This window comes from Diaphorina citri, unplaced genomic scaffold (assembly GCF_000475195.1).
Source record: "Diaphorina citri unplaced genomic scaffold, Diaci psyllid genome assembly version 1.1 scaffold1405, whole genome shotgun sequence".
Taxonomy (NCBI): Eukaryota; Metazoa; Arthropoda; class Insecta; order Hemiptera; family Psyllidae; genus Diaphorina; species Diaphorina citri.
The window spans coordinates 1-19936 of NW_007378831.1; the positions used below are offsets into that span (position 1 = coordinate 1).

Below are 19936 nucleotides of genomic sequence, written 5' to 3' on the forward strand. Positions count from 1 at the left end.
TTCAAGGGTAGCCATTGTGACTGGGGTTAATTAAAAAATGAGGAATATTAGGTTTAGAAAAGGAAGAGGGGGTTTTTTTATATGGGATAGGTATTTTCAAAGAAAAAATATTCTTCCAAGGAAGGTGAGAAATATGATTGCTATGGGTACTTACAGTGTATATGTAAGTGTATAAAAGTGACTGTATTACTGGGTAATGAGTCAAACTGGGACCTGAGCTGACGACCTCAGATAGACACTCGAAGAAGAAATTAATTCATTAAAATTTGTGCTGACCTTGGTATGCAGGGTAGTTTAATTCAGCATATGAATGCCAACTCGACGTTTCTTTTTCACCGTGAACAAAGAAAAGTGGGAAGCTCGTGGTTTTAATTAGAAGAAACAAGCAGGGCCCGTCCCTCCGGGAATTTTTTAGCCCGTAGTTTATTCGATCATGGTTAGAATACCTTTGTACCTACCTAATTTGTTTAATATTCAGTTTATTATCATTCTCGATTTGATTTTTTGATTTTATTTTCATATAATGATTTAAAATCAAGACTAGAGCCCGTTCTCCCTTTATTCTCAATATAATGTTTAAGTCACCCATCCATTTATTGGCCTTGCTCGGCGTAGCTTAACACAGGTGACGCTAAAACCGGTCTTAAAATAACGACTGAAGTGTTATCTAAAACTTATTTTACGTTTTGCTGCTTCATATCTTGAAATCTCAAAATTGAGAATACTACTGAAGAAACAATACAACATTCATATGTACTTTTATGCTCTAGGTAGTAATTAAGAATTAAAAGCATGCTAAATGTTTCAATTTAAGACTTATAAACTTACATACAAAAGGAGTTTCTTAAATTTCTATGAAACATGTTGTGGCATCTGAAACAAAGCCAATGATAGAAACCAATTAGTACAATAAGTAGACGAAAACTTATAGATACATACAACAATAAAATTATACATATTGTTACATGTTACATTGTTACACAGTAAGAATAAACACAAAAGGTAGGTATTCTTTATCCTGCTATTGCCATTCGGCGAAAGCTAAAGTCGCTAAAACAACAACAACAACAACAACAACAACAACAACAACAACAACAACAACAACAACAACAACAACAACAACAACAACAAAAGGTAGGTATTATTTTCTATTTGTAAATGAAAATAACGGTAGGTATGATGTAAGATACACAGGTAGATAAATATCTATACACACCATTTTAGGCTGTAATAAGAATATAAGTAATGCATGTAGGAAATTTTTAGAGCCTTCTCTGAACCGAACAACAAATCTGTTCGTCTCAGACACAGAAGATTTACACACAAGCCATTCACTTGTACAGAAAATGGAACAATGTTCTAATATATGAAGATAAACAAAATAAACACATTCCGTGCTGTACCAAAGGAAAGGGGAAAAAAAGGAAACAAGCTGGGCCCGTCCTTCCGGCAATTTTTCAGCCCGTACTTTATTCGATGGTGGTTAAAGAAAATCAGTACCTATGTACCTACCTGATTTGTTTAATATTCAGTTTATTACCTATTATTGATTTAATTTTAGTTTCATCTTTCATGTAATGGTTTAAAATCAAGACTAGAGCCCGTTCTCCCTTTATTCCTTTTAATGTTTCCTAATAACTGCCAATATAATGTTTAAGTCACCCATTCATTTATTGGCCTTGCTCGGCGTAGCTTAACATAGGTGACGCTAAAACCGGTAAATATAAGGTTCAAGTCACCCATCCATTTATTGGCCTTGCTCGGCGTAGCTTAACATAGGTGACGCTAAAACCGGTCTTTATCGACTGAAGATCAGAGCTCATTTGTGTGAGAAAATGTGGAAAAAATCCCCAAAAACCATTTTCTTGGTTTTTTGGACAAAATTTGATATATAGGTCGACCAGGTTTGGATAAGTCCTTCTATGGGGACAGACACACAGACACCGAAGCGAATACAAAAGCCCGTCCACTATACCTTTTTTATTACTATCGTAATAAAAAAGGAAGGACGGACTAAAAAGAAGAAGAAGAAGAAGAAGAAGAAGAAGAAGAAAAAAAAAAAAAAGTCGGAGGATGCGGATGATGGAAAACGCAATAATAAAACAATAAGAATGGAAAACATTACCGTTAAATTTAAATAATACAAGGAACATGGAAAAGCATTAAGCTTCGAATAAGGAAGACAACATTGGATAAAAGAGAAATGAAAGAAAAATCCAACAGAATTTCCATCGGCTTTATCATCGCTGAACGGGAAGGCAGAAAACAGAATTGTGAAAAACAAAACATTAAATTGACACGTCCACACTGCCTTGACAACATATATATTTACCTCGTCAATGGACGGCCGGACTATGTATGGACACACCTTTGCATATCGTGTCTAATTGGCTATAGTTAATATGGAACAGATAACTGATCTTTTGCAGACTTTAGATAGACTATATATCAAGGTGGAAATAGCAATTTGCTACACATCACTGAAGATAAGCTTCGTCAAGCTTAGTAGCCTCCTGGATGTGTAACCCCATGGGCATAACACGTGCTGCTGGCTAGTTCGGGATAATTGACTACCTAGCTGGTGGTCATCCTAGTAAAATCAGAGTGCCGATACCCATAGACGGTAAATTACGAGATCATAACGTACCACCTTGTTAAGCCACAGGCATCGATTCAAATATTTCAATTTTCAAATTAAAATCCCGAAGAACAAAAAAGTTCATCTTGATTATTATTGATTTGTATGACAGCCTTGAAATAACATATTTTATGTATGCAATGTGCTAATCACAAAAAACTGGCTTCCAGGCAAATCCAGAGAACGACTTCAACAGCATACCTCTGGGTCTGTGGTGGGCGCTGGTTACCATGACAACGGTCGGCTACGGAGATATGGTACCCAAAACGTACGTGGGTATGTTTGTGGGCGCTCTGTGTGCCCTGGCGGGTGTGCTCACGATTGCCCTTCCCGTGCCAGTCATAGTGTCTAATTTCTCCCGTTTCTACTCACATGCCCAGGTAAGTTTAGCACATCTCTTCGGCCATCTAATCACGGACATACATATCTACTACAGGATGGACATGATTTTACACACAGAAAACAACAGCATAGGTACCTTATGGAGGCAGCTGTTTCTGTGCTACGAAATGTACCTTAGAAATAAAGGAACTCCTTTGGAAAACCTTACATAAACCTCTGGAGTGAAAAACTGGTAAGTTGTTTGTATTCTAGAATTTGAACAGTAAAAGGTCGAGGTTTACCCCTGCGGATTATCTTGAGACTTAGTTCATTTCTAGATTATTCTAGAATTTGAATAGTATAAAGGTCGAGGTTTACCACTGCAAATTTATCTTGAGATTGAGTTCAATCGATAAGGGTATTAGAATAGGGAGATCTCGTCTCAATCCCGACTTAGTTAAGCCTGGCTTAAAGGAAAACCATCATCCGATAAGGGCCACTAGACAATATCATTCCTCGAATAATACAGTACAGTACAGTAAGCGATTTATATCGAAGTATATACATACACGTATTTTAATAGAGTAATGTACACGAGTATACATACGTTCAATTCCGTTATAGACTTATGTACACGTATTGTCTGTACAGCTCTAAAGACTTCATTATAATATAGGGAGAGAGAAGACATTCGAAGTACATGCGTCAAGAACTTTAGATATTGGAATATTAGATAGCTATTCGAAGAATATAAGTCCCTGAGTAAACTTGGAGCGTAGACGTAAGTAATTGAATATTCTCTGGTATTATTTTCTATTTGTAAATGAAAATAACGGTAGGTATGATGTAAGATACACAGGTAGATAAATATCTATACACACCATTTTAGGCTGTAATAAGAATATAAGTAATGCATGTAGGAAATTTTTAGAGCCTTCTCTGAACCGAACAACAAATCTGTTCGTCTCAGATCTTTTTCTCCCCTCCTTCTCTTCTTCTCCTTCATCAGCTTATTCTTCTTCGTCTCCCTCCCCTTCTTCTCCCCCTCCTCCTCTTCTTCTTCTCCATCATCTTATTCTTCTCCGTTTTCTTCTTGATCTTCTTTTCCTTCTTGTCCCTCCTCCTCTTCCTCTCCTTTTTCTCCTTCTCCCCCCTCTCTATTCCTTCTTCTCCCTTATCGTCTTCTTCTTTTTCTTGATCGTCAAGATATACGAACGTACCTATGGCAGGAAACGCGTTCCACCTGGTTTCAATCATGATGAAACACGGGCTCGTTTTAATCCCGAAATAATATAAGATGGTAATGGCAGGGTTGGCACAAGCGATAGAATGATATAGCGAACAAATTGGTATGTACACGAGTTGTAGGGTTAATATATACAGGGAGGTCCGAAGGTAGGTACCAACACTATGAACTCTCAAGGTGTGTCCACACATGGTCGACCGGTCGTCGATCGATGGGCGGTCGACTCACCCTGTTCTAGTTAAATAAAAACCTATAGATACCTAATTACCTATCCATGTTTTGTATTGTACCTTCCTTTGTCTAAATCTAAAAGATACCTATCCATTGCAGGGACTATTGCAAATTGCGAAATGTAACGAAGACGTTTCACATTATAACGTAAATAAATTACTTTGTCTAAAGTCTAAACCAAATCCATTTGGCATCTTCGACTTCTCAATTACCGAACCAAAAATATACCTAACATAATCAATTTTTCAAAACATTTTGAGACCTAAAAGAAAAGTTGACTTCCCTAAAATTGAAACCCTTCTCTCATACTCTTCTAACGTCTCCCTTATGATTTTATAACTTTTTTGTTCGCTTTGTTGGAGTGAATTTCAGCAAAGAGTAACAATGTTTTCAAATTCTTCAGGGAATACTCGTAAACTCCTATTCCTTCTCCTCTTCCTTCTCAGCATCAACTTCTTCTTCTCTTCATCCTTCACAGCCTTTTACTTCTTTTCTGTATCCTTCTCAGCTTCTTCCTCCTTCTTTTCCTTCTTCCTCCTCCTTCTTCCTCTTCCTCGTTCCATCTCGAGAAAAAATTCCCCGAGACATAGGAGAATTGCAAAGGTTCAACGATGAACATGATTTCATCTTATTATATGTAAAAGAAAAGTTGACTTCCCTAAAATTGAAACCATACTCTTCTAACGTCTCCCTTATGATTTTATAACTTTTTTGTTCGCTTTGTTGGAGTGAATTTTAGCAAAGAGTAACAATGTTTTCAAATTCTTTGGGGAATCAACTCCTATTCCTTGTTCTCTTCCTCCTCTTTCGTCAGTCAACCTCTTCTCCTCTTCCTTCTCAGCATTAACTTCTTCTTCTCTTAATCCTTCACAGCCTCCTCCTCTTCATCCTTCACAGCCTTTTACTTCTTTTCTTCATCCTTCTCAGCTTCTTCCTCCTTCTTTTCCTTCTTCCTCCTCCTTCTTCTTCTTCTTCTTCTTCCTCGTTCCATCTCGAGAAAAAATTCCCCGAGACATAGGAGAATTGCAAAGGTTCAACGATGAACATGATTTCATCTTATTATAAGAAAATAAATTAGGTTTTTAACTTCTCTTCTGCTTTTTTTTATTTCTTCATCTACCACATCTTTTCTTTCTTCTTCTCCTCTTAATTCTTCTTCCTGATGTTCCTCTTCCTCTTTTTGTCTCGCGACCTAGTGCTTAACAATTACCTACAAGATAGATGCGCTGCGCTCCAAGACTCCAAGCTAACTAGGCTGGCTTACTCAATTCTTGAACATGGAAACGAAAAATGTTTATTCTTTCTCTTCAAATGGAGAAAAAATTCTCTCTCAGCCATCGAATAATATGTTGGCGTTCTCATCAGTACACGACCTGTTTCGTTGTTATTTGTCGGAGAACAACATTGCCCGGGGCTTGTTTGATTTTCTTTGATTATTCATTGGAGTGGGTAGCTGGGGAAACGGTTTCAACAATGGAAATACATAATATCCCCGGGCGAGCTTTCCTGCCTTTCCTACGGGAAGTTGGAAACATAATTAACATTTGCAACATAAATGAATATTGAAAATATTATTCTTTTGTGCCATCAAGAGCCATTACAGCATTACACCGTATTATTATTAGCATTATTTCCAGCACAGGGTTTATCCTGGGTTCGATGCTTTATCAACGGGATTTCTCCAAGTTGATGAACATTTGCAGTAGGTATATTGAATGTATGAATTAAAAAATCATCATAAGATGGTTGCTGTATTGATGACGACAGCTTTTTGTGCCTTGGTGTGGAGGTTTTCAGGTTATTATTATTTTTTTTTTTCAAATGCAGTGAACAAGTTCAGAATAATAACAGTATGCTTTTTTTCTACTGAAATGAACAAAAGCAATACCGGTCAGACAAAATACTGGGAAATAGAATACGAATGATATCTACTTAGTAATAAAATAATAAAGAGCCGTATTATTATTAGCATTATTTCCAGCACAGGGTTTATCCTGGGTTCGATGCTTTATCAACGGGATTTCTCCAAGTTGATGAACATTTGCAGTAGGTATATTGAATGTATGAATTAAAAAATCATCATAAGATGGTTGCTGTATTGATGACGACAGCTTTTTGTGCCTTGGTGTGGAGGTTTTCAGGTTATTTTTTTTTCAAATGCAGTGAACAAGTTCAGAATAATAACAGTATGCTTTTTTTCTGCTGAAATGAACAAAAGCAATACCGGTCAGACAAAATACTGGGAAATAGAATACGAATGATATCTACTTAGTAATAAAATAATAAAGAGCTAATGAAATTGATTGAACTTTTTTTTTCCGAGAACTGAAGCACACTCATGAGAGAAATACAAAATAATAATATGAAAGATACCCACGTACCTGCATACAAAATGAGCCCATTGGTCTGTTTCGCTTGTTCTTCAGGTATCAGGCACTCAAGTTTAAATAAAATATTAAAATAAAAGGAAAATGCTATTGTACATATATTCAAAGAAAATCGGTAGGTAGGTATGTGGCTATAGCATTACAATTTCAATATGAAACCCAATTAAGAAGAGAAATACTGCAATATCAGCCGAAAGCATTCACCCCAGGGCTGATTGAGAGGCTGACGAAAAACGCCGACCCTGTCTGAACACGGGGAAAGGCGAAGAAAAAGAGGAAATGTAGGAAACGGGTCTTGAAAAAAAAGTATCTTGAGAAAATTTGAATAGAAAGGGAAGAAATAACTTAAAGGTCATAGGTAGAAGAATAAAGAAATAAAAATAAAGTAAATATATAAAAAGGGCTTGAAAATAAGTTAGAGTTTCAATGAATGATGGCTAGAGAGAAGACATTCATTGGAGGAACTGGAAGAGGGTAATGGAAAGAGTTTTTTTCCCAATGAAATTTTAATTTAGGATGCATCTCATGTATTTCTTATTCAATTGCTGATTTTATTTCCGGCTCTCAGTTGCATTTGACGAAATCTAGCTTCTACATTTTCTCCTCGCCCATAGGGAATACCTATTACAGTAAAATTTTAGAACTATTACTGTACAAAGAATTAAATTTTAGAACTGTGCACATGTAAGTGTATAAAAGTGACTGTACTACTGGGTAATGAGTCAAACTGGGACCTGAGCTGACGACCTCAGATAGACAGTCGAAGAAGAAATTAATTCATTAAAATTTGTGCTGACCTTGGTGTGGAGGGTAGTTTAACTCAGCATATGAATGCCAACTCGACGTTTCTTTTTCACCGTGAACAAAGAAAAGTGGGAAGCTCGTGGTTTTAATTAGAAGAAAAATGACAATAAAAGGCAGGGTACAAAATTGATTTCTAATCTTTTTTGGGGTGGGATGGAGTTTTGTTTATTTTTTGTGGCACTTGATTTATTTTGGGAGGAACGACTTCGCGGGGTCTTTTTTATGCCACGAAGTGATATTTTTTGGGGGGGATAATACAGTACAGTACAGTAAGCGGTTTATATCGAAGAATATACATATACATATACATACACGTATTTTAATAGAGTAATGTACACGAGTATACATACACATACGTTCAATTCCGTTATAGGCTTATGTACACGTATTGTCTGTACAGCTCTAAAAGACTTCATTATAATATAGGGAGAGAGAAGACATTCGAAGTACATGCGTCAAGAACATTAGATATTGGAATATTAGATAGCTATTCGAAGAATATAAGTCCCTGAGTAAACTTGGAGCGTAGACGTAAGTAATTGAATATTCTCTAATAAATATTTATATATAAGGTACAAAGTTCATCATGGGGGCTTTTATTTTATTTACAATATTCCTACCTACCTCAGTGGTGTAGTGGTTAGCCCGGTGGATTTCAGATCCGGAGCTTTGTGGTTCGAGTCCAAGACAAGTCATACAGTTTACCGAGGTGTATTGTATACATGAAGATAAGCAGTGATCAATAGAATGAAAATTCCTTCCTTCGATAGGATTTCTACCTTTGTTCATAACTAGCAATCATTTGCTTCGTAATTACCTCCTTCATAGGTAGTATATTAGTGCAGTAGGTATACCTTTTGTATTACAATGTACTCTCAGCTAGTTTTCTCCTGGTACAATTTCTACTTAGTATCACAAGAATACGTTCATTGTGTAAAATGCACAGACTGCTCCGCTGCAGCTTGCATACAAAGAGAATATTTTAGTCTTCACAAATGAACAGAGAGACATTATAGCAAACAGCAAACTGGCGCCACTCAAATATACAAAAGCCCAGCATTTATTTCAGTGCTGGAGTTAAGGGCGGGATTTTATCTCACTTATTTCAAAGGCTGGAGCATTTTCTTGATTTTATTCAGTCTCTTTTTTCGGTAATCATCCTTCTGCCTATACCATCACTATTGCACAGCTATTAAAAATCCAATGGTGCTATCACTTAAGGTGACTTTACACGCTCAAGCTATTTGCACAAACTTTTGAACAATATTGAGTCAACTTTAGAATAGCTTTGACTCCTTGCAATTTTTACAGCATTACTAAGAGGCTCTTTTATTAGTTTTATCAACTCTATCTTTTTTTCTTTTCCTTCTTTTTACTTTGATAACGTCACTACTGATCGCTACTTATTCAGTGTCTAACTATTGTATTTTCGATTCTCCCTGCACCGGAACAGATTCTGCTCGAACTTCGCCACTGTTTAAAATAGTCAAGAAACAATCCCCTCTGCAGAATGTAGACTATTCAAGTTATGCAGTATCCCTTCTCGGGAATAGGGTTTCTTACCCTTGTTAGTCTCCTTAAATTCTCGACTTTTAATCCCTATTTTAATCCTCTCCAAGCAAAACGGACAAGCTGTGCAGGAATAGAAGGATGAGACTTCTTTGCATAATACCATAATACATCCCTTTGAAAGCCCTAGTATTTCGTATAAGACAAGTAGAATGTCCAGAATGCAATCCAGTGGCTTTGATCTCATGGCATTTTGCTAAAATCTTTAAGATAAGTGCGGCAATTTTACGGAGGCCCATTATCTTAAAATACTCATTTTGAAATTGCCACTTATGTAGGTAAGGTCCAAATTACTAGGTACATAGGTACCGGTACCCTGTAGTAAAATTCTTATCCCTTTGAAAGTCCCACTATTGCGTATTCGTAGAATGTCCAGAATGCAATCCTGTGGCTTTGATCTCATGGCATTTTGCTAAAATCTTAAAGATAAGTGCGACAATTTTACGGAGTCCCATTATCGTAAAATACTCATTTTGAAATTGCCACTTATGTAGGTAAGGTCCAAATTACTAGGTACATAGGTACCGGTACCCTGTAGTAAAATTCTTAGTAGAGGTTTGATTAATTATGGATTGCAGTAAAAATTAAAAGGAAATTTGCGTTTTAATTTTTTCTTTAAGTGATTGTCGTCCCAAAGCTTATTATTATTATTATTATTTATGAAGACTAAAAGCTAAAACACATCAGCTGCTTTCTTCCTCCTCCAAGGCAAGGACCAAATTACCCTAGCTTTTACCATTATTGAATTACCCATTTTCTTATAGGTTTCATAGAGGGAACTGTAACTGCTAAGGTCTTATCGAAAGCGAAGAGAGAAGGAAGACATCAGAATAGAGGAAACCCAGCTATTCCGAGAACAAACCTCATTCGTTCAGGATAAAGTCCGCCCCGGGCGGGAATCGAACCGGCGACCTAGTGCCAAGGCAAGGACCAAATTACCCTAGCTTTTACCATTATTGAATTACCCTTTTTCTTATAGGTTTCATAGAGGGAACTGTAACTGCTAAGGTCTTATCGAAAGCGAAGAGAGAAGGAAGACATCAGGATAGAGGAAACCCAGCTATTCCGAGAACAAACCTCATTCGTTCAGGATAAAGTCCGCCCCGGGCGGGAATCGAACCGGCGACCTAGTGTTTATCCACTTTATTGTGTCTTCTTCCAGGCAAGGTCCAAGTTACCCAAGAAAAGACGACGGGTGTTACCAGTGGAGCAGCCCAGACCAAAGAGAGGCGAGAGTGTTAATGTGATCAACAGGCGGATGACTGCCATCAAGAATAACCCGTCCATGTTTACCGGTGCTAAAATAGGTAAGCTAAAGGTTTAATTATAAGTACATACCCACTAGTGCTAGACTAGGTAAGCAAATGTTGTTGAAGCGGCTCCAGCTGTAGCTGAATGGTGATGACAGAATAAAGAAAAGATATCTTTTTTATCGGCCACACAACGGGTTCATGGTCTCTACCCATGTTTCATCGGCTCGTCCTGAACCGCAGACAATCATCGTGAAGCAGAAAGAACTCTTTGAAAACGACTAGCTAGGCTGGTTAGGGTTAGCTGTTCTCCTCCCTGTTTATAGTCCCACAGCTAGACACTAGTCTACTCTCTGTTTACGTCCCCTAGTCAGGTAAGTTAATGGGTTAATATTGCAAGTACATAGGGTACCTGGAACTGGAACTTTGTTTATTTACTCCCAGTCATACTGAATTAGGTACATAGGTACAAACAAGGAAGGTTCGTTTTTTCTCAGTACAAGCTCGAACTTAGCTTTCTCGTTTCATCTTTATTTTTTGTTTTCTCTCTCTCTCTCTGGTCCACACATACATACATAGCTTCAAGCCTTTGTCATAGTTTATGTCCTTGTTGTAAAATAATTCACTTTCCAAACTGTTTTCGTCCCAAGTATGTTCCGACATTGAAATTTCTTTAATTCTCGAGAATATTTCTTCATCTACCACATCTTTTCTTTCTTCTTCTCCTCTTAATTCTTCTTCCTGATGTTCCTCTTCCTCTTTTTGTCTCCTCTTTTCTTTCTTCTTCTTCATCAGCTTATTCTTTTTCTTCTTCTTCGTCTCCCTCCCCTTCTTCTCCCCCTCCTCTTCCTCTTCTTCTTCTCCATCATCTTATTCTTCTCCGTTTTCTTCTTGATCTTCTTTTCCTTCTTGTCCCTCCTCCTCCTCTTCTTCTTCTCCCTCCTCCTCTTCTTCTTCTCGGTTTTCTTCTTGATCTTCTTTGCCTTCTTGTCCCTCCTCCTCCTCCTCTCCTTTTTCTTCTTCTCCCCCCCCCTCTCTATTCCTTCTTCTCCCTTATCGTCTTCTTCTTTTTCTTGATCTTCAAGATATACGAACGTACCTATGGCAGGAAACGCGTTCCACCTGGTTTCAATCATGATGAAACACGGGCTCGTTTTAATCCCGAAATAAATTTATGTGGAAAGGAAACGGGAATTTGCGGGAGGGAAATTCTGTGAAATTTCAAAATGCTCGGATGTTTAAACAAGGTGGCGTTGAATAAATTTCCGTGGAAGTCCAAATGAGAGATAAAACATGCCGAATTTCGAATGAGGCTGAATGTGAAATGACGAGGAGGAAGGCGTGTTTCAATTTGTGGAAATTGTTGTTACAAAAAGACCCCCCCTGACTCACCACTGGTGAGTTTCCTATAAGAAATGAAGATAAAAACATTGTACTGTAGATGGAGGTAGTTGGGGTCCACATTAACATACATCCTAAAGATGAGAGGTATACATTATGCGGATTCTGAGCATGCTTATTTTACGTTTTGCTGCTTCATATCTTGAAATCTCAAAATTGAGAGTGGCGTTGAATAAATTTCCGTTGAAGTCCAAATGAGAGATAAAACATGCCGAATTTCGAATGAGGCTGAATGTGAAATGACGAGGAGGAAGGTGTGTTTCAATTTGTGGAAATTGTTGTTACAAAAAGACCCCCCCTGACTCATCACTGGTGAGTTTCCTGTAGATGGAGGTAGTTGGGTTCCACATTAACATACATCCCTAAAGATGAGAGGTATACATTATGCGGATTCTGAGCATGCTTATTTTACGTTTTGCTGCTTCATATCTTGAAATCTCAAAATTGAGAATACTACTGAAGAAACAATACAACATTCATATGTACTTTTATGCTCTAGGTAGTAATTAAGAATTAAAAGCATGCTAAATGTTTCAATTTAAGACTTATAAACTTACATACAAAAGGAGTTTCTTAAATTTCTATGAAACATGTTGTGGCATCTGAAACAAAGCCAATGATAGAAACCAATTAGTACAATAAGTAGACGAAATCCTATAGATACATACAACAATAAAATTATACATATTGTTACATGTTACATTGTTACACAGTAAGAATAAACACAAAAGGTAGGTATTCTTTATCCTGCTATTGCCATTCGGCGAAAGCTAAAGTCGCTAAAACAACAACAACAACAACAACAACAACAACAACAACAACAACAACAACAACAACAACAACAACAACAACAACATATGTACTTATATGTTCTAGGTAGTAATTAAGAATTAAAAGCATGCTAAATGTTTCAATTTAAGACTTACATACAAAAGGAGTTTCTTAAATTTCTATGAAACATGTTGTGGCATCTGAAACAAAGCCAATGATAGAAACCAATTAGTACAATAAGTAGACGAAATCCTATAGATACATACAACAATAAAATTATACATATTGTTACATGTTACATTGTTACACAGTAAGAATAAACACAAAAGGTAGGTATTCTTTATTCTGTTATTGCCATTCGGCGAAAGCTAAAGCCGCTAAAACAACAACAACAACAACAACAACAACAACAACAACAACAACAAAAGGTAGGTATTACTTTCTATTTGTAAATGAAAATAACGGTAGGTAGTTATGATGTAAGATACACAGGTAAATAAATATCTATACACACTATTTTAGGCTGTAATAAGAATATAAGTAATGCATGTAGGAAATTTTTAGAGCCTTCTCTGAACCGAACAACAAATCTGTTCGTCTCAGACACAGAAGATTTACACACAAGCCATTCACTTGTACAGAAAGAAAATGGGGCAATGTTCTATATCAAGATAAACAAAATAAACACATTCCGTGCTGTACCAAAGGAAAGGGGGAAAAAAAGGAAACAAGCTAGGCCCGTCCCTCCGGGAATTTTTCAGCCCGTACTTTATTCGATGGTGGTTAAAGAAAATCAGTACCTATGTACCTACCTGATTTGTTTAATATTCAGTTTATTATTATTGATTTGATTTTAGTTTCATCTTTCATGTAATGGTTTAGAATCAAGACTAGAGCCCGTTCTCCCTTTAGTCCTTTTAATGTTTCCTAATAACTGCCAATATAATGTTTAAGTCACCCATTCATTTATTGGCCTTGCTCGGCGTAGCTTAACATAGGTGACGCTAAAACCGGTAAATATAAGGTTCAAGTCACCCATCCATTTATTGGCCTTGCTCGGCGTAGCTTAACATAGGTGACGCTAAAACCGGTCTTTATCGACTGAAGTGTTATCTAAAACTTTCTCGCTTTGAGTTCATAGGTCGTCGCGACAAATTTCGAGATCAGAGCTCATTTGTGTGAGAAAATGTGAAGAAACTTTCTCGCTTTGAGTTCATAGGTCGTCGCGACAAATTTCAAGATCAGAGCTCATTTGTGTGAGAAAATGTGGAAAAAAAAAAAAATCCTAAAAACCAGTTTTTTTGGTTTTTTGGCTTTATGGTTCTCTGGACAAAATTTGCACCACCATTTGAAAAAATCCCCAAAAACCATTTTTTTTTGTTTTTTTGTTTTTTGCTTTTTTGGTTTTCTGGACAAAATTTGATATATAGGTCGACCATATGGGGACAGACACACAGACACCGAAGCGAATACAATAGCCCGTCCACTATACCTTTTTTTATTACTACCGTAATAATAAAGGAAGGACGGACTAAAAAGAAGAAAAAAAAGTCGGAGGATGCGGATGATAGAAAACGCAATAATAAAACAATAAGAATGGAAAACATTACCGTTAAATTTAAATAATACAAGGAACATGGAAAAGCATAAAGCTTCGAATAAGGAAGACAACATTGGATAAAAGAGAAACGAAAGAAAAATCCAACAGAATTTCCATCGGCTTTATCATCGCTGAACGGGAAGGCAGAAAACAGAATTGTGAAAAACAAAACATTAAATGGTTTGGAAAATTGGAAAACGGGACGGGGAATGAGGTGAAAATAAGAAAGGAAAAACTTGTTTCTTTATTCATTTTGAAGTATAATACTTGCTTACTTTAAGTAGGTAGTGTTGGGAGGGAAAAAAATAATAAACTGTAAATGTGCAAATAAACAAAAATTGATTAATTACTACTCGTATAAATTCTGAAAACAATAATGACAGAATAAATCGACAACAAATTGGTACGTAGTACGTACCCACATACTCGTATATAAAATTTGCGTTTGACATAAATGTTTCTATAGCACTTTTCAAAATTTGCTTCCAAAAGAGAGTTAACAAAAAGTTTATTCTGTATACTCTGGAGGGTTAAAACAATTCAATGGAGCTCGAACAACCTCAGTTTTGAATAACGGAATAAAAAACACCTCCTAATTGACATTCTGACGGTTTTTATAAAGTATCATCAACAAGGGACAAATTTTTAATCCCTAACTATCATACCTTTGGCTGTATGAACGAAATTTTTTGAAATATTTTTCCCCCGCCATCCCAGTTTGAACCTATTATTAGGTATTCGTATGACCGGAGGAGGCATTTAAACAATGATGTTTTTTCGAAAAATAAATAAAATGTTACAATCCCTAACTATCATACCTTTGGCTGTATGAACTGAAATTTTTTGAAACATTTTTCCCCGCCCTCCCAGTTTGAACCTATTATTAGGTATTCGTATGACCGGAGGAGGCATTTAAACAATGATGTTTTTTCGAAAAATAAATAAAATGTTAAACATGAAAAAAGCCACAGGTAGGTATTGACATAATATAAATATTTATGTATAAGGTACAGGTACAAAGGTACAAAGTTCATCATGGGGGGCTTTTATTTTATTTACAATATTCCTACCTACCTCAGTGGTGTAGTGGCTAGCACGGTGGATTTCAGATCCGGAGCCTTGTGGTTCGAGTCCAAGACAAGGCATACAGTTTAGCGAGGTGTATTGTATACATGAGGATAAGCAATGATCAATAGAATGAAAATTCCTTCCTTCCATAGGATTTCTACCTTTGTTCATAACTAGCAATCATTTGCTTCGTAATTACCTCCTTCATAGGTAGTATATTAGTGCAGTAGGTACGGCGACCTAGTGTTTATCCACTTTATTGTGTCTTCTTCCAGGCAAGGTCCAAGTTACCCAAGAAAAGACGACGGGTGTTACCAGTGGAGCAGCCCAGACCAAAGAGAGGCGAGAGTGTTAATGTGATCAACAGGCGGATGACTGCCATCAAGAATAACCCGTCCATGTTTACCGGTGCTAAACTAGGTAAGCTAAAGGTTTAATTATAAGTACATACCCACTAGTGCTAGACTAGGTAAGTAAATGTTGTTGAAGCGGCTCCAGCTGTAGCTGAATGGTGATGACAGAATAAAGAAAAGATATCTTTTTTATCGGCCACACAACGGGTTTATGTACATTGTATATAGTTCACTGTAAGTCTATCTATTTAATAACCCATGTATAAATGCTTGTTACCTACATATATATATAATGCATACCGATTCTACCACCTGTTACAAGTCGAGATATAATTACCGTTCATAAAATTTCAACTTTATTTGCCCACATACTTGATGTCGTTATTGTAAAATATGATGAGATGCTTTTTTTTACCTAATAGATATAATTATTACTTAGTTGTACAATTACATGCAAGTTATGTGGTGTGTTCGAGAGATACTGTTAGGAGTACGGGACTTTGAAAAAGCTCATGTGTCTTTTTTTCCTCACACCTATACCTATATTGATAGTGCCTCGAAGAATCTTTAAAGTAGGTAGTTGCCTAATGGTTTTTGTGTTTGTTTATTTGTAACTTTTACCCAAGCTAGTACTGCTAGTAGACATAGGCACCAATGTATTTAGCTTGGTCATACAGGTCAAAAGCATCTTCTTTTTGACCTGTGCAAGGAAAACTGAACGTATCTTGTTGGTCGTATACATGCTGTCCTTATACACATTGAACAACAGGCTTTCATAATTATTGATTAACTCAATATGAGTGAGAATGATTCTAATAGAATTCTAATCATCACCTTTCATACCTGATTCGTGAGCATGTTTTTCTAGTTTCAAAATCGCCAACCTTTAAATGTGAAGCCATTCTACTCTATCGTATGTCGTGTGTTCATATAACCAGGACTTTTATATCTTCATTGAATAGTGTCTTGTATAAGTCGTATGGTTAGCTCATCTTTACGCCCTTTTAACCTGTCTCGGGCATTAGGGAGGTGTTCACACTGGTTAGGTAACTTGCTGAAGAGACCACGCTGCACGTTTTGCTAAATAGCAAATTGCGCAGGTGAGTCTTGTAAGATTTGCAGTTTAATATCAGATCTTAAAGCAAATGAAAGTTCAATGTAAAATGTGACAAGTCGTTTCCACTGTAATGTCGTTAGCAATGTGAAAGGCTTTTACTCATTAATGCATATGTAATACTATGCCCTGTGATTAAAAAAATATCTGTTGGGTTTTAGTTTCGTTCAATACGACAGATTCTCGAGTTTGCTTTAAATTTCTACCTTGTGACGCAGAGAGATTTCGCCGTGTTTATAAAGGAATAGTTTTCGTAACTTAATTAGTCGAGATAATGAAATGTAGAAAGTGAACCTCGCTTGCCAGGTTCTAGTATGTTTGACTAGATAAAGCTCCCATGTTATAAAACTTGTAAACATAATGATGCAAGGAATGACAAAGTTGTAACTTTAAAAAAAAAGAAAAAAAAAGAAATTCCTAGTTTGAAGATAAAATAATACCATGGTCAATGGTGAAAATAAGCAGGAAAATGAGAAATGATACTACAACCCTAATTGTTCCAATGGGGCTCAACCACTTTTTTTTTTTCTTCGCTGATAAAGGAAGTTCGAAACACGCTGATTTCAATAGAAATGCTTAAAATTTCTGTTCTCGGTATCCGCGGTTTGTTCGCGGTATTCGCGGTATCCGCGGTTTGTTCGCGGTATCCGCGGTTTGTTCGCGGTATTGATTCGGTGCGGTCTATGAGGTGAGTGAACAGTATCTTCTAAATTCCAAGAGTGCTTATTATGAGTTAAATCCAACTCTAATCGAGCTATGTAAAATTACAACAAAGTTAAGGCCCCTTTCCATTTGTCGTGAGTTTCTGAACGACAAGTGGGTACGGGCCTTTACTATTGTCTTATAGGCACAAAATGCTGTACACATACGTATACATGAATTTCCACAGTCTTCTTTGTTTTTGCCATGGTCATGGTAAATCATTTCGCGGAGTTCATCAAGATGTGGATCAACCGGACCATAGAATAGTCATGGACCACCCTGGTACGTTATTACAATATTGGCCACCACATAGTTCCATTGTTTTACCCAGTTTCCACAAGAAGTACAGGCTTCAGGATCAAGTTAGCCGCGAACGCAAACAGCATATTGTTCCTACGAAAGCCTGTTCACAAATAGTGTTCACCACATTGTCTTACCCAGTTTCCACAAGAAGTTCAGGATCAAGCCAGCCACGAAGTAGCATACTGTTCCTATGCTTCACAAATAGTGCCAGCATACTGTTCCTATAGTGGTCACCGGCTCACCGGTCAGTGAGTTGGTATTTTCTTCGTTATTGTGTATGATGGATGTGGTAAAAACCAATACAATGGAACACGATGGACGTATAGATAGATATGTAGATCATACTCGTACAACCGATAATACCATAGTATAATGGAGATAACAGTACTTATCACTTACCTACCTAGTTTACCAGTGAATAGCGTTGAGGCTGGTATAGGTGTATGTTTTCTGATGGACGTATAGATAGATATGTAGATCATACTCGTACAACCGATAATAGCATAGTATAATGGAGATAACAGTACTTATCACTTACCTACCTAGTTTACCAGTGAATAGCGTTGAGGCTGGTATAGGTGTATGTTTTCAAGGAATGTTCTTATGTAAATTACTAATAAAAGAGTACATGTTTGATTACAGTTACAGAGTACATTAATACATTTCTTGTATGTAGGTAAAGGGGAAGATGTAAAGGAATGTGTCAATAAAAAATGACTGAATCAATTTGCCATTCAAGGATTTGATGATAGAGATTACCACAGGCTTTAACGGGCTATAATTATTAGAAGATAGACAATTAAGAAGAGATAAATAACGGGGCAAAGTTATTGTGCAGCCCCTGGGGTATCTACATTTATATGCGAAAATAAACTTGGTAGGTACTTGTAACTTGACTACCTATTGGTCGTAGGATGGTGAATTTCAATTGTGAAAACTCGTAACTCTTAAGCTGTGTTCACACGTAGTCGACGGCCTTCGATCAATGTCGACTGAAACCGTACACTGCCTCGACAACATAGATTCACCTCGTCGATCGCCGACCGTCATTATCTACATTAGACTATACCTCATTTATACTGCAGGGTGATAGGCAAAACACAAAAAACAAAAACTGAAGTAGGAACAGTAGGATTATCTACGTTATGAGACTTCGTATCCTTAATTCCTTGAATACTCGAAGATAATGGGCTTATAGGACATGCACTCTCCTTGAAAAACAAACCAATACAGAATGCATTGGCAGTGAAGTTCAATATTGGTTCGGATTATCTCCCAGCAGTAATAATACCCGGATTACCAAGTACCAATATCCTACAGCACAATGACTGGGTGCGTTTAACGGGCTATAATTATTAGAAGATAGACAATTAAGAAGAGATAAACAACGGGGCTAAGTTATTGTGCAGCCCCTGGGGGTATCTACAAATCTACATATGTATAAATGCGAAAATAAACTCGATAAGTTCTTGTAATTTGACTACCTATTGGTCGTGGGATGGTGAATTTTAATATTGTGAAGACTCGTAACTTTTAAGTTGTGTTCACACGTAGTCGACGGCCTTCGATCGATGTCGACTGAAACCGTACACTGCCTCGACAACATAGATTCACCTCGTCGATCGACAGCCGTCATTATCTACACTAGACTATACCTCATTTATACTGCAGGGTGATAGGTAAAACACAAAAAAAAACAAAAACTGAAGTAGGAATAGTAGGATTATCTACGTTATGAGACTTCGTATCCTTAATTCCTTGAATACTCGAGGAAGATAATAGGCTTATAGGACATGCACTCTCCTTGAAAAACAAACCAATACAGAATGCATTGGCAGTCAAGTTCAATATTGGTTCGGATTATCTCCCAGCAGTAATAATACCCGGATTACCAAGTACCAATATCCTACAGCACAATGACTGGGTGCGTCATTAAATCGAAACATACGGTATACGGGGTGGATCATTCATTGAACCAAAATCTTGAAAGTCCGCCTCTTGGACCTAGTTACCAATGGAGGGCCTTTTAATGGATATCATTTTCCTCAAAATGTCTTTATTAACCCTTTTGTCACATGGTACTCTTTGACCCAGACTTCCATAACCCGGCGTAGTTTTGTCCAAGGCCACTGTGGTTCAGGATCATGGATTGTTCTATTCCGGGAGGGTGCGGATTCA

General features: G+C 37.0%; 1 protein-coding gene across 1 annotated transcript in view; it reads left to right on the forward strand.

The window, feature by feature from the left end:
* Nucleotides 1-2808: 2808 nt before the first annotated feature.
* The window catches only part of LOC103515723 (potassium voltage-gated channel protein Shaw-like), a gene marked incomplete at its 5' end in the record, with an annotated part of 61250 nt that continues 44122 nt past the window's right edge, over nt 2809-19936 (forward strand). The window contains 2 exons of the mRNA XM_008480661.1: nt 2809-3018; nt 10359-10503. Coding sequence (XP_008478883.1) covers nt 2809-3018; nt 10359-10503 — 355 coding nt within the window. The remainder of the gene's footprint in view (nt 3019-10358; nt 10504-19936) is intronic.